General features: G+C 41.2%; 1 protein-coding gene across 2 annotated transcripts in view; it reads right to left on the reverse strand.

Annotated features, from left to right (window-relative positions):
* The window catches only part of LOC146547339 (glycerol-3-phosphate dehydrogenase, mitochondrial-like), a 39,264-nt gene that overhangs the window by 19,425 nt on the left and 5,642 nt on the right, over positions 1 to 14,197 (reverse strand). Inside the window, exons 1-6 of one of the 2 annotated variants that reach the window (XM_085263957.1) lie at positions 11,924 to 14,168; positions 8,923 to 9,094; positions 8,078 to 8,202; positions 7,831 to 7,928; positions 7,269 to 7,432; positions 1,735 to 1,899 (exon numbers count right to left, since the gene is read on the reverse strand). In XM_085263957.1, the coding sequence (XP_085120083.1) occupies positions 1,735 to 1,899; positions 7,269 to 7,432; positions 7,831 to 7,928; positions 8,078 to 8,098 (448 nt within the window). In that variant the 5' untranslated portion in view covers positions 8,099 to 8,202; positions 8,923 to 9,094; positions 11,924 to 14,168. Of the gene's footprint in view, positions 1 to 1,734; positions 1,900 to 7,268; positions 7,433 to 7,830; positions 7,929 to 8,077; positions 8,203 to 8,922; positions 9,095 to 11,923; positions 14,169 to 14,197 lie in introns of those variants that run through there. The other variant, XM_085263956.1, reaches the window with a different exon arrangement.

Below are 14,197 nucleotides of genomic sequence, written 5' to 3' on the forward strand. Positions count from 1 at the left end.
TTTATATTTTAACTTCTCTGTGGACTGCAGTGCACAAATATTTGGCTCTAATTGTTGCACTTTTCTCCTTTGTTTGAGCGCCTCTTAATACAAGCGTCACTGACCCTTTGACACACATTTACAGAAGTGTTTTTTTCCTACGTCTGAGTGCTTTGAACCTAACATTCACATGCTCACACTCTGATGGATGCACAGGGGGAAGACATGACCTGCTCTACCTCCTGAGCCGACGCCACACGCAAATAAAGCAAAAGCCAATTAGACGTGGAATTCAGTTTTTGCAATCATGCGAATGCTTGGCTTCAACTTGTCTGCCATTTTGAACATGTGACACTGTAGTTCTAGATGTTCAGGCAAGGTGGCAAGGTGATACTACTTGCAAATATGTCTTGATGCATGCTCAGCCAACCAGGTAAGTAAATTCTGAAAGACTGAGCCTGAGGACAGTCAAGGAGGCCATTTACGTGAAAAGGTAAAGAACATCTATGAATGGAGGAGGAGCCTTAAGGGTACATCTTTTGCCATCTAACAATGCTGTGATTGCAGCCACTCCCACTGTGAATGGCACTCATGGCCATTGATCTATGGACTTTAATCAGTGGTTGTTGATCAATGGTCATGATAATTTGCATATTAATGATCAAGGAATTGACCTCATAGCCCATTCGTTCATTCAGTGGGCTGGTTTCAGTCATTATGCAAATGTACTGTTTATAAGATTGGAAACCTGCAGTCAGCTGAGACTGAAGAAGTCACTTGGATGAGTGACAAAACGTTTCTCCCACTGAAAACGCCACGTCCAGATGAACAGAATCAACCTTTTAAGAGGTACTTGCAAAGACGTATACAATGTCTTGGACACCAGGAAACTATTGTTAGGAGGACATCGACTTATCTGCAAGCATTTGCCAACTACTCTCCTAGTGGAAGTGATGGAGATCTTTTGCTTTCAAAGTAAAAGTTGCACCTTTTGAAAGGTGTTGGCTGTGTAGATCCAAATTTTACTTTAAAGGAAACTGTTTGTTTCTGGCTGCCGTTTAATGAGTAGATGGCAAGTGTTTGCACCAACTGCCAGAAACCTCCAGGAACTACTCACCAACTGGTTGTTAGTGCACATTTTTAATGTTCACTATGGTGGATAACTATTGATCAATGTGCGCATGATGTCACACAAGAAACCTGAAAGGTGATGAATGGGTGGGAGAAAAAAAAAAGCAATCCACAGTGAAGGTGAAATTGGGGGTTTCTGATTTTCCCGCTCCCACCATAGGGGGCGTATTTGAGCTCAATATGACATGTTTTTCCAAAAAGCGAGAAGAGTGAACTTAAGTTATTAACCCTGGCTCTATGGTGTTAATGAGAAGTTAAAAGAAAGAGATTAAATGGACATGCCGTTGTTATGGTTACATGGTGGTCTTCAGGTATATAGCAGGTATAGAGCTGACCCTTTCCATCCTCACTTCCAGGGATTTTTCATAAATATATTTAATCCTAATGTTTAAAAAGCTTTTTTAATGTCAGTCTCCATGTAGACTGATGCAACAGTTTGAAGCGGCACAACACAGCTTGGCCTTTTTAAATGATTATTTCATCTTCTCTTTTTATGGTGTTGGAGGAAGTCTAAACCTTCAGGGTCAGGATGATCTTTCTAACCTGTGCTTTAGGAGCTCAGAGACACTTTCGGATGGAAAAAATTAAACTTTAGAGCGCCATCTCGCCGCCCGCATCCCTCACCTGTGATGACGTCCCTGCAGCGGGCACCGCACACCTTCTCTCTGCCGCTCTGTGGGTCCTTTTTCTTCAGCAGGTGAATCACCTCGGTGTAGTTTCCGATGGCGGCGCCGTAGCGGGCGGCACTGAGGGCGATGGCCAGGTTCATACGGGCATCATTGTGCTGACCTGAAGCAGGACAGAAAAGAAGGACATGAACAAGATGGAAGGAAGAGGTAATTTGTGCCTTTTTATAGGCATTTAGCTGGATTTCTCACATGGATAGGAGAATTTGTACCTAGGGGAAGTATTTGAGGAATGCATATATATATAATACAGCAGCCAGCCAGCTCGGCGTAAGTGGATTAGGCCCAACATTTGGTGTGTGTCTGTGACAATAAAGAAGTGTCTGCTGTTGCTGGTGGCAGCGGCAGTAACCAAGGAAGTGGGAGAAATAGCTGCTGCTGCTCACCCGCTCCGACCGGTGACGCCGCCGCCGCTGCTGCTCTGCGGTCTACACCGCCGGGAGAGAAGGTCATATTTCGAAATGTCACGGGCGTGATTGTTCCAGACGGCATAATTGGAGAAAAGACGACCCACCCCTCCCCCTCCTCCCCATCACCCTGGCCCCCAGCCCCCACCCCTTCAGAGCAGATGATGGGAGGATGGTGAGGAGGTGAAAATCAAACATATGCTGCTCTGCACCAGGAAAACGCTCTTCCATTTTCTCAGTCTGCAGGCAGGAACCTCCGATCACTTAAGAGTAAAAGTATTTTAAATGGATAAATAAAACTTCAGGTAAGCGCTCCTTACTGTGCTGAAGAAATAAACGGATATTAATGGATATCGTATTTTATTTCATAGTAAAAATATGATAAAGACAAACATCAGCAACCTGTAAGTGGTGTCATTTCTCCAATTAAAAAAAAACAAAAAACAAAAAAAACAGCCTGTTGTGAGTGAACACAACGAGCCCATACTCAGCGAAGCCAGCAGTAGAAAACACATCACCCGCAGATACGCCGTTGTTATTTTCGGCGGCGGAACGGAAAGGACGCCAGAGGCACAAGGCTCCTCACACTCAGCTGGACGCTCAGCATATGTTTGGTTCTCCTTCGTGGTGAAAAGGCAAACACGCAACCTTTAGCGCCGCGGGGGTAGAGGGGGCATCCTACCAGTCTGTCAACACATTTTGTTCGGCACCAGTGGAGATGTGAAGGCCTCGGGCAGAGCTGCATCCGAGGCCTGCATTCTCTAATCTGCTGTTTGGCTTAATGATACCATCCCTACATGTTTCCTGAAGTATATTTCAGATTTGCACTATTTGTGTTTAAATGTGAATAAAAGAGAAAGTTGGTCGTAAACTTTACCTGATTTAAATTCTTAGCATAAAGTATGTTTTTATGTAAAGAATAAATTGTTTTTTGCTTCTTTGTCTGTACTCGTACAGGTTTTGAACAGCACAGCTAAAAATATGTCTATGAACTGAAGAAAGACAGATTGTATTTTAAAGGCGTTTAATTTTTACTACTGCTGTGTTTAGTAGTTTACTCACACTGGCATCAATCTCATAGTAATTTGGGGCTTTTAAGGATTTCATTGAACTGTTTAAAACAAGAACTGGAAGTACAAGCTTGATGTTATTTAGGATTTCTTCTAATCAACACAAGGTCAAAAATAAACACGCAGTTCAAATACATCCACCCAACTGTGTCCGAGTTTCAACAATCTAGCTGTTGGTTCCCGGTGAAGTTGAAGAAATTCCTTCTTTATTATTCCAACCAATTTGTGCAGTGTACCAGTACCACTGGCAGCAAAACAGCCCCAGAGCATGATGTTACCACCACCATGCTTGACAGCTGGTATGTTGTTCTTAGGTTTGAAAGCCTCATCTTTACTCCTCCAAACCTACATCTTGTCGTTGTGGTGAAATGGCTCAATATTTGCTTTGTCTGACCATAAAACTTTTTGGCTTGTCCATGTGGGCTGCTGCAGATTTCAGTTGGTGTTGATTTTGGAGCAGGGGCTTCTTTCTTGGTTAGCACCCTCTCAGTTCATGGTGATATAAAACTCACTTCCAAGAGTTTTCATTCAACAGTTTTTCATGGCAGGCTTGAGCCTTGGTGGTTTCTGGGTTATTCTTTAACATCCTAACCGATTTCCTGTCATCTGAGGGTGGCAGTTTGGGTCTTCTTACAGGACTCGGTAAAGTGGTGACAAATCTGAATAGTTTGTACTCATGTAAAAATGTTTGAACTGATGAGCCTGGAATCTGCGTTTGTTTAGAAATGACTTCAAGAGACTTTCACAGGTGGTGTAAATCTACATTTGTCCTTCTTAGATCTTCACTGAGTTCTTTAGACTTTCACTTTGTTCTCAGCACTGGTCAATAAGTGCTGTCAAAACTCTTCTGCACCACTTATTAAAATATTTAAATGAGTTGTTCAATGTGCACCCAAATCGTGTTTTTTAAAGCCATTAAAATGTGTGCTGTACAATCATTCCACCCTGATAATGGAACAGTTCAAATAAATAAATAAAAGCCTAAAGTTTTCCACAACATTCATGTCAATTATGAGTGGATACAAACTTCTGATCACAACTAACCGAGCAAAACTAAAACTAAAAGTTTTGAAAGTGCTGCAGTTTTTTAGATTTGTGGGCATGAAACTCTTTTTGCCAAAATATTACCGCTGGGCTCACATACCATTTGTGATTTCATGCTCACTCGGTGGCAAATAGACATGTACTAGCTAGCTATCATTTAACGTACTACTCTTGGTAACAGCTAAGATATCAACTGTTAACTAAAGCTTGACGCTGGTAAAAGTTTCAGAAATGCTAAACATTGAAAAGTCAGCGACACCAAACTGAACTTAAAGCAACAGAACATGTTAGAAACCGAGAGGCTACGACTAAATCTACAGGTTAGGGTCACTGATGGCTCTATGAGATGACTCCCAAAGCTCTCACTCAACTTCTCCTCCTTCCAGGCCAAAAAAATTCAAAAATAAAATCTATAATCTATAGTCTCACTTTTTGCCATTGCTATTAGTCCTCTCTTATTCTTTCTACAAGCTACCAGCCAATTTCTTCCTACTCACATGAATACAAAGAGTGCATGAACGGTCAGTGTTGAATGTGTTAACAGGTGTATTTTCGGAACCTTTGTCTGAATAATTTTGTAAAATACAGAAGATTTATCAGGTCGGGTCAGAGTTAAGTTGCACATGATTATGTGAGTGTAGGTTCTCAGTCATTGTGGTCATGGTAGTCTTAAGAGTTGGTGACTGGACATCTTTGGGTGTTTTGAAGATCTTTTACTTTAGAGCTAAAGAAACCTCTTGGAAAAAAATGAAAGCAATCCTGTCGCCTTCTTTTCAAGCTCTTAAGACTACTAAATGAGTACTTCAAGTAGCCTTTCAGCGGCTCCTAGTGTAGACAGCCATCAACAGATTCAATTCACAGAAAACTTAAACATGTTGTTCTGCAGCTACTGCAAGCTTTTTGTAGGTTTTGTTTCAGCAAATATACAACCAGAAAGAAAGAAATACTATATTTAGTTATATACATCACACCTGTGTTTTTGCATTTGACAATTTAATATGAGCTATTTAGACGCCTACGAGGGTTAGATATCCTGTTTTTCATAAGCAGAAAAGGTCAGTCCAAATAACATATTTTTTCATTCCCTCCTATCTGTTTAGTCATCTCGTGAATGCTCACGTTGATGTTTCAACACCCCAGAAGTCAATGGGTGCTTCTGAAAAAGATTTCAAGACCTGTCATCACGTTTGCTGCTGTCAGGCGTTTAAATAGCGGTTACAGAGCTGCTCTATAAAACCTCATGTTCACGCAAATTTCCATCAAGCCATCGCTATTGTAAATCTTTGCTGCAGGAGAGGAAGACGGCGGGGAAAGGGCAAGACTGACTCAGCTGTCTTTTCATGTTTACACAAAATAAAAGAGATGAGTAACAAATAAGCAAACAAAGCATGCTGTTTGGATAACTGAAAACTAGGGCTGAACGATATATCGCATTTGCGATAATATCGCGACATGATCAAGTGCAATTTTCTAACCGCAAAGGCTGCGATTATACTCTGGACATGTCCAAATTCATGGGCTGCATCCTCCTGAGGCCGCATTTGTAGACCGATTACGTCACAGCGACGCGCCGAAGGCTGTCCAAATTACTACCATATCCCAGAATTCATAGCGCGGCCCAGCCAAACTCCAGTTTCCAGCAATGGCGGCCGCTACTAAGTTTTAAAATTACTCATACTAATCTTTCAGGGTCACAAAATAAACTTTTAACATATTTTCAGGCGAGAAAGTAGTTGTGTAAACATCAAATATCTGCTCGGTTTATCAAGATATCCCATATTTGCAAAAGTGCTTCGACGTTTTCAGAGGCGTCTGCTACCCACCAGCTCGACAGCTAGCCGGGAGCTCGAGGGTTACTGATGCGGCCGAGAACGGCACAACTCCCGGCACATCATTTTCAGATCACCGCGGAGTTTCGCTGCTCGGGTTAAACGTAATATATAAGTCACTTAGACAACCTAAAAATGTTATTGTTGGGCTTTTTTCAGTGTTTTGTTTGTTCGTGAGTAAATCGGTTTGGCTGAGATTAAAGTTATTAGATTAGATAAAATAAAACTTTATTAATCCCCCGGGTGGGTTCCTCCTTGGTTTTCACACAGTTGACTAAACGTCAAACAGAAAACTTATTAAACAGAAGTATGAGACAGTCGAGAATTTACACCAGTGTCTGGTTATATTTTAGATAGCAAGAAGCAGACGGCCGAGTTTATTAAACTCCACCGAGACAGCGGTGACGCTAATCAGAACTAGACCGTCCAATTTCACGCCTTTAAACTTTAAAGGCGTGTTTGTGTGTGTGTTTATACAATTGCTATTATGTTTGCACTTTATGTGTAATGTTACTGACTGCAGAGATCAGTAAGATGTGTGTATTTTTTATTTATTAGTTTTATTTATTTAATATTATTTTTTAATTGAATGACTGTCTAGTAGTTCACAGATGTCGAAAAACTGAGTGTGGTAAAGCCACTGATTTTTTTTATGTATATTTCTGCAATCTGCACATTGTACTGACTTTCATTTTAATGTTTACACCAGGGTTCCTTGTCAGCACTTTATGCTCAGATGTTTGTAAGCTAAAAATAAACTATTGTGTATGTTCAAATATACTGTTGTGATTGAAGAAGTTAAATAAAAATGTCAGTCATCAATTCATGCATCACCTCATGTCATCATAACAGAGGTCTGTCTTCCAGGAAAGAACAGTTTAAAATTAATGTAATATAGTATTGGCCATACTATATGATGTATTGCTCGTCTTTGTTTAATAATACAGAAGACAAAGACCTTAAAAAATAATCGCATCGCAATCGCAATATTGGGGCAAAAAAATCGCAATTAGATTATTTTCCATAATCGTTCAGCCCTACTGAAAACACACTGCAGCGCGGATGAAACAAACAGCTCTGCTGGCGTAAAAAACCCCAACAATAACGGAGCCGTGAGCTCACCGTCGTAGTACACGATGGCCCCCACCAACTTGTCCTTCTTCAGCATGGGGAAGAGCTCCAAGGCCTTCGTCTTGCTGAGGACGTAGCTGCTCTTCAGGCACTGGATCCCCGCCACCAAGTCGTACATCTTGATCCCTGCCCAGTAGTAAGGCAACTGCCACCATCTGTGAGGCAAACACAGTGATTTAAGTTCTGTCTACTTAAATATTTGGATACAAAATCTTGTTTTTTGGTCAATTTTACGTCACCACAAAGATGCAAAAATCTATTTTTCCTTCAGACAGGTATTAAACAAATTATAAGCTGGTTAAACAAGGCAGGTTTTGTCCTTACCCCAGTCATCATCAAAACGTGGCTACATTTACTCAAAACTTAGGTTTGCTCAACAAATAGCTACAAAGAACAAAAAGAGTAATAGATGTTGAACCGACAGGCATTTATACACCCCTACTGTAGTCTCACAGAGCAGCTGCTACCCAGGGAAGATGACACAGACCCACTGAAGATGAATCCCCCTCATAAACGCCCATATTTAACCAAAAAACCTTGTTCTAAATCTTACTTGTAAACAGGAAGCATGATGGGTAACGGCGCAGACAGGTGAGGTGCAATCTCCAGCAGGTTGGCTCGCTCATGGAGGGCCTCTTTCACCATCATGTACTGTTATAAAAAAATATATATATATATTTTCCTACTGATGTGCTCTGTTAGTGAGACTGAAATGACAATAAAAGTCTGTTTATCTAATCCAAAAAGATGATGGTGAGAGAGGAGCATCTCAATAAGCCGAAGGTGCAGCACAGAGTAACCTGCTCGTAGTCCAGCTTCATGATGGCCTTCTGCAGATAGCGGACTCCACCGTGGATGAGCTTGGTGCTTCGGCTGCTTGTTCCAGAAGAGAAGTCGCTTCTCTCAACGAGAGCAGTCTTAAGGTCTGGGGAAAATGACACAGCGCCTTAATGATAACGGTATTAAGAAGAGCCTTGTTTCCTTCTTACACTAAAACTTAAACTTATATAAGACCTAAACCTTACAGACGATTAGCTTATATGTCACCCGAAAACTTCAAGGCAAAAAACAAATAAACAGACGGCTCTTCGCTCTGATGAATCCGGTTATTATCAATACAAGTGAAAAATGTTGTTCTGACCTATTAACTTCAAAGTCTGATCTGCGATAAATGAGCTTCATCAGCTCGCAGTGAATCTATAAACCTGTAGGAGTGACGGCTTTTAAATAAGTAAGGGCCACGTCATAAACGTCTGCCACACAGTAATGACTAAACATAAACATGGATTTAATTGCAGCCAACTTTTACAAGCCCAGTACTCTGTACATAATAAGACCTGAAATGAACTTAAAAGTACCAGGTACTGCCACCTAAAGGAAAACCCTAAAGTAAGTAAAGTAAATACTCGTGGATTTAGATGTTGAAAGCAGTGCTTCTATGGATGTGTGTGTAAATCGGTGAATAGGACATAAGCGATATGAGAACCAGTCCATTTTGCACAGTTGCAGAATCTAGAAGAACCTCTTAAAAAACTGAAGCATAGAGTACAGGACCATCATAAACCTTCGACCATGATTCAGTGAGAACACTTCCAAAGCCTAGTGAAACCTGAAAGCAGAGACACCCTGCTGATGGCGGGCTTACTGCGTGTGACAGCGTCTAAGGCACATCCTGCCCCCGTGGCCCCTCCTCCGACAACCAGAACGTCGAACTCCTCTGTGTTTGTCAGCGCTGCGAGCTGCGCCTGCCGAGAGGGGAGCTCATCGATGAAGGGAACCTTCAGCTCTGCTTCTGCCGCCACTTGGGCTAACCGAGCCTGGATGTGACAGACACGCACATGGATCAGCACGAACACAAAGAGCACGAGGCTTTAAAGAGACACGGGCCCTTCGTAATGAATGCGAATCAGCTAGCTTTTCTATGTTAGACGTTAAATTAAAAGAAAACGTAGCAACACTTTCCTTGAGGTGCGTTTGAAACATTATAAGCACATTGCGAGGACATGATGCTTGCACCATAATCACCTCAGAGTGGCATGGGACATAATGCATAATGACTTGCAATCATTTCAATACATTATGCATTTGGATTGACTGTGTAATGTGATTACTGTAAGACATGTTTACAGTATAATAAGCAATGTGGCGGATGGAATATAATGCATGTATGGGAAAACAGTTATGACTTGATGGATGATCATTGCTCTTAATTGGCTAAAAGGAGTTTCTACAACATGCTGAACCTGAAAACCTGCAGATTCTGGTGAACAAACCGGCTGTTTATTATTTTAATGTTGCACAACCCAAGTGACTATACCACATATAGAAAAGTAATTATGTAATTGCAGCACAAATAAGGCTATTTTATGTGAGTATATCCAATATTATACTGCTCCTTTGAGTACTTTATAGTTAGTAAATAAGCAGTTGATAAAATAGGGATAAAAACCTACTGCTCGCCTTTTCTTGAGCTAAATTGTAGCAACACTGCATCTGTACCTGAAAGCTTTTTGACATAGCCAGTTACGTTCTTCAGCAATGAAACTGCATGGTAAATGTCACGAAAATATGTGGCAACTTCTGCCACGTAACAACAATTATGACTCAGTCAGTCGGGTAAACACCGCAGGGCTTGAATGTGCAACATTTTTTGTTTACTAAACACCTGCACAGGTCGCCTGGTGGGATGCAACCCGTCTCCAAACAGTGACAGTCCAACTTGGACTGGAATCGCTCTTAGATTGGCAAAGATTTACAAATAACTGCTGTCTAATTTATAAATGCAGAGAGATTGCTGATGCGGTGCCATCAGTCTGAGTCGCAAAACTCTCTTACAATATCATCACTTTCCAATATTGTACTCGACTTAACTGGCTGCCAGCTGGTTACGTTCCTATATAAAAGTAAGGTTGCTGAGCACCTATGGCTTTTTGCGGTTAAACTGCAGTCCTGCAGGAACATCTGTTTCAAATCTATGAGGTTCTGACTGAACTCTGAATGAAAGTAGTTATTATGAATTTCTGTCCATGCAGAAAGCAAAAGATTTACATTGTTTCACTGATTCCCTACACTTGGTTGTTGTATTATTGAAAACAGATTCTATGCATGTGCCACTTTAACCCCATTCAGTCAAAAACTGATAGCAGACCGACTCCACCTTATTGCTGTTTTATCGCCATCTTCATGCACCGGTCGATTCCACTGTGGTCTCTGTCTCTGAAGCACCCAGTACAAAGGCAACGAGATCGCAAGTTCATTGCACACACAGTCGTGCTCTGGCCTAAGCAGTTTAACATGGTTGCGTATTTCCCCAGTCGAGTGCTTATGTTCTCAATCAAAAACCTGCAGAACGTGGCGTTTCACGTAGATGTGGGCCATCTTACTTTCCACCTCACTTGTTTCCAACTTCCTGCTGCTAGCCTGGGCTGCTCTCGGAAGGTCCTGCAGCCCAGGCTAGCAGCAGGTGGGTGACTGCAGGCTTAGACACAGTTAACTGAGGCACATTAACAATTTTTACTACATCACCCTGACGCTTCACTTACGAGAAAAGTCTCTTATTACTTCTCCCATCATCCTTTTAATCACTGATGTTAATTATTTTATGTTGTTGGCTAGCTGTTAATAAATAAGTAATAAGTAGGTAAATAACGACAAGCTGGTGGTGTGGTGCTGGTAACAAAATGTTGCTCATCACCTACAGATATCTTCTTGCAGGGGCTCAGGTTGGTAAAGACTGAAAGAAGTTATTAGGGGACTGTAAAAATGGTCGAGTTACCAAAGTGACTACAGATGGCATTTTTAACAAATCAAATTTTGAGCTCTCCGGCTCAAATCTGAAAATTGTTCTTATGAAGCTACTTTTGGCAGAAAGTGGAATCACAACGTGCTTATGATGTCCCACGACAAGTGAAGTGTTGCTAATACAAAAAAAAACAAAAAAAAAAACAGAACACATTCCTGGTGCGATTAGTTGCAAATCAAAGAGTGTGGAGGGTTACCACCTGCTGCAGCATGCTGCTCAGCTTTACAAAAATAAAAAATTAATAAAATTAATTCACACTGCAGGCTTTTAACATCGCTTTTGCCCACTGTCTGATTAGCAAAATAATGAATTTAAAGAAGAAATAATCACATCTACAATAAAAAAGAAAACAGCTCTGACACAAGGATGCAGGATTTCTCTTCTAATGAAATATTTATTAATTTTCTTTTTTTTGTTTAGCAGTTCGAGCTAAATGATTGCATCAAGCTGCTTTGAAGCCACCGCGGCATTTGACTTGCAAATACCAGCAGGCGTTTTTGTAATTTAAGCCTGCAGCCGCAAACAAGACCATGATATAATCATTGTCTATTTCTGATGATGCACATAGACAAACACCACCGCAGAATTAAGCGACGGTGTGTGCTCCCAACCCCCCACCTTCCCCAACGTAATCAAGTTAAGTCAAAGAGTGGCGCAGCCAGGCCCACGCTAATAGCCAATCGGCCGCTGTCTTGAAAACTTCTCCAAGCCATGTGCCCTTGCTAAAGGAGACAAGACGGACATTCATCTCATCAGCACTGCAATTACTGGGATTAGAGGCATGCATGATTACAAACTATTGTGAAAAATAATTATATTTCATCAGGGTCGACTTCTTGCTTACCAATCCACGCTTGGTTGAGAGGACGGCGACGGGCAAGAGAAGACATTATCGCACCGGGACACAAAGCAGAGTTCACATTAGGTTGTGCAGTCAAATAAAGCCTGGTATGTAGTTGTGTGGCATGCCTATAATAAGCCTAAAACACGTCATAAAGTCAGTGGGAACAGCTGTTTAGGTTTTTTTTGAAGAAGACAAGCTTGAGACTGGAGGCTTGAATGTAAAGACATCATCTATTCTTATCTTTCCGGCTGTTCTCAAAGATCCTAAATCATCATTTACTGTATGAAGAGTTTTGATGTCGCCTGTGGATAAACACAAGATTCGCAAAGCATCAAATGGATGAAAAAAATAAATAAAAACAACAATAATGCACTTTTTTTATTGCTCAAAGTTAAATGAAGGAATTGATACCCTGACACGTCTGTTTTTGGCTACATTGGACAACATTAGTAGAGATACAGGCATGAAGTATGGGCTCATTATTAGGACACAGAGACCTACAGTTCCACCAAATGTACAATCCAGGGACCAGGGCTTCTCAAAGTTTTCATGAATGAGCACAAATGAGGGCAACAGAGGATTAAAAAACTTTACTGTTTGTAATCTCTCTGCTTAGAGGATGATGCTTGTATTTCTGAGTGACGCCTGGAGCCTACTTGTCCAAGAAGATGCTTCCTTGCTGTTGTTCAGAACTACAGTTCCTCTAACGGCCACTTGAGGCTGGCTACAAAAGTGGGTCAATCCTCACATACTTCACTGAACAAGTATGGCTAGTCGGAGCAAACATATTACATGTTAGATTTTAACCCTTTGTGGATCGTTTCATCCTTCCTTTTGGCTAATGGACGCTTTTGTGTAAGGTTGCTGCTGTGCTTTGGATCATTATCCTATTACATGACATAATTTGGCCAACATTTAGCTGTTGGACAGATGTCTCACATTTGACTGTAGAATACTTTGGTATACAGAGGAGTTCATGGTCGGTCAGCTTAATGACTGCAAGATACTCTGAGGCTGCAAAACAAGCCCAAATCATGACCCCTCCACCACTGTGCTGACAGCTGGTATGAGGTCTTTTTGTTGATATGGCACATTTATGAAGTCCTGTGATTTGTTGAGATGTAACTTTGCAAGCCTAAGCTGCACAGCCAAGTTCTTTTTTTTTTTAGAGATAAGAGGCTTTTCCTGTTCAACTCTCCAAACAGGCCACACTTGTTCAGTCTTTTTTCTCATTTTACTGTCACGAACATTTCTTCGTTTTTTTGCACTTTCTCCAAGTATTGCATGATCTGACCTTGGGCTTAATTTGCTGGGAGGTCTGTTAGTAGGAATATTGTGGCATTGAGTTAACACACGGAAGAATTTATGCACCTTCAGAGGTGCTCACATTTGCAGATGAGAAAATAAAGTGAATTTGCTTAGCAGCACCTGGCTGTTGCTTAACTTCTTGATTTCTATGGAACCAGTGGCAGTGAACTTTCTTTCTTCTTCAACACTACATGTATGATTCATGACCGTGATAAAAACTGTGAATGAATTAAATGTACAGCGGAGGATTCTTGCGAATTACCAGGGACCGCCACTGGCCTGCAGGCCACACTTTGAGAACCGTGGCTTTGGCCTAACTTTCAGTCTTTATGCTAAGTTTGTTGGTTGTTAAAAGTAGCTTCATATTCAGAGAAGTGACATGACAGTGGTATCAATTTTTTTATTTAACTCTTGGAAAGAGCATAATAATGAGAGGGGGGGGGTCAATATTCCCATTATAGCAAAAAATAAAAAATGCTAGTGACAGGCACTTGACTTTTATGTTGAAAAGCCAAATGCTAAAATGGCCACACCTCCATGGCGAGTGGGTAGGCAGTGAACCAGTGGAGGAAGCAGAATGTGAGGGTGATTACTTCCATTTTACAGCCTAACAACACTGTAAAACCTGATGCTGCTGTGGCCGATTATACTATTTGTAATCACCGTTTCTGTGCAGCTCAAGGTCCAATCACGACCTCCTGCACAGCAGCAAGTGAAGCATCAAATACAAAGACTGAAAACACACCCAATAGACCTCAAACACATTCCAACATCTAGACAGGACATGCCCTGAATGGCACTCCCTTCCTAAAAAACAGATGTCTGCCTCTTCTTTTTCTTTTGTTAAGGAGAAGGAGCTCTCACAAACTATAAACTATTCCATGCAAAGTGAAAGAACATCTGCGTGGATGTCCTAGCCAAAAACAAAACTGAAAGCAAACATTTGTTGGAGCGAGTTTTCTTCTT

This window comes from Mchenga conophoros, linkage group LG23 (genome assembly GCF_057382185.1).
Source record: "Mchenga conophoros isolate Kocher_MC1m ecotype Shallow Benthic linkage group LG23, M_conophoros_male_GT1.1, whole genome shotgun sequence".
Lineage (NCBI taxonomy): Eukaryota > Metazoa > Chordata > Actinopteri > Cichliformes > Cichlidae > Mchenga > Mchenga conophoros.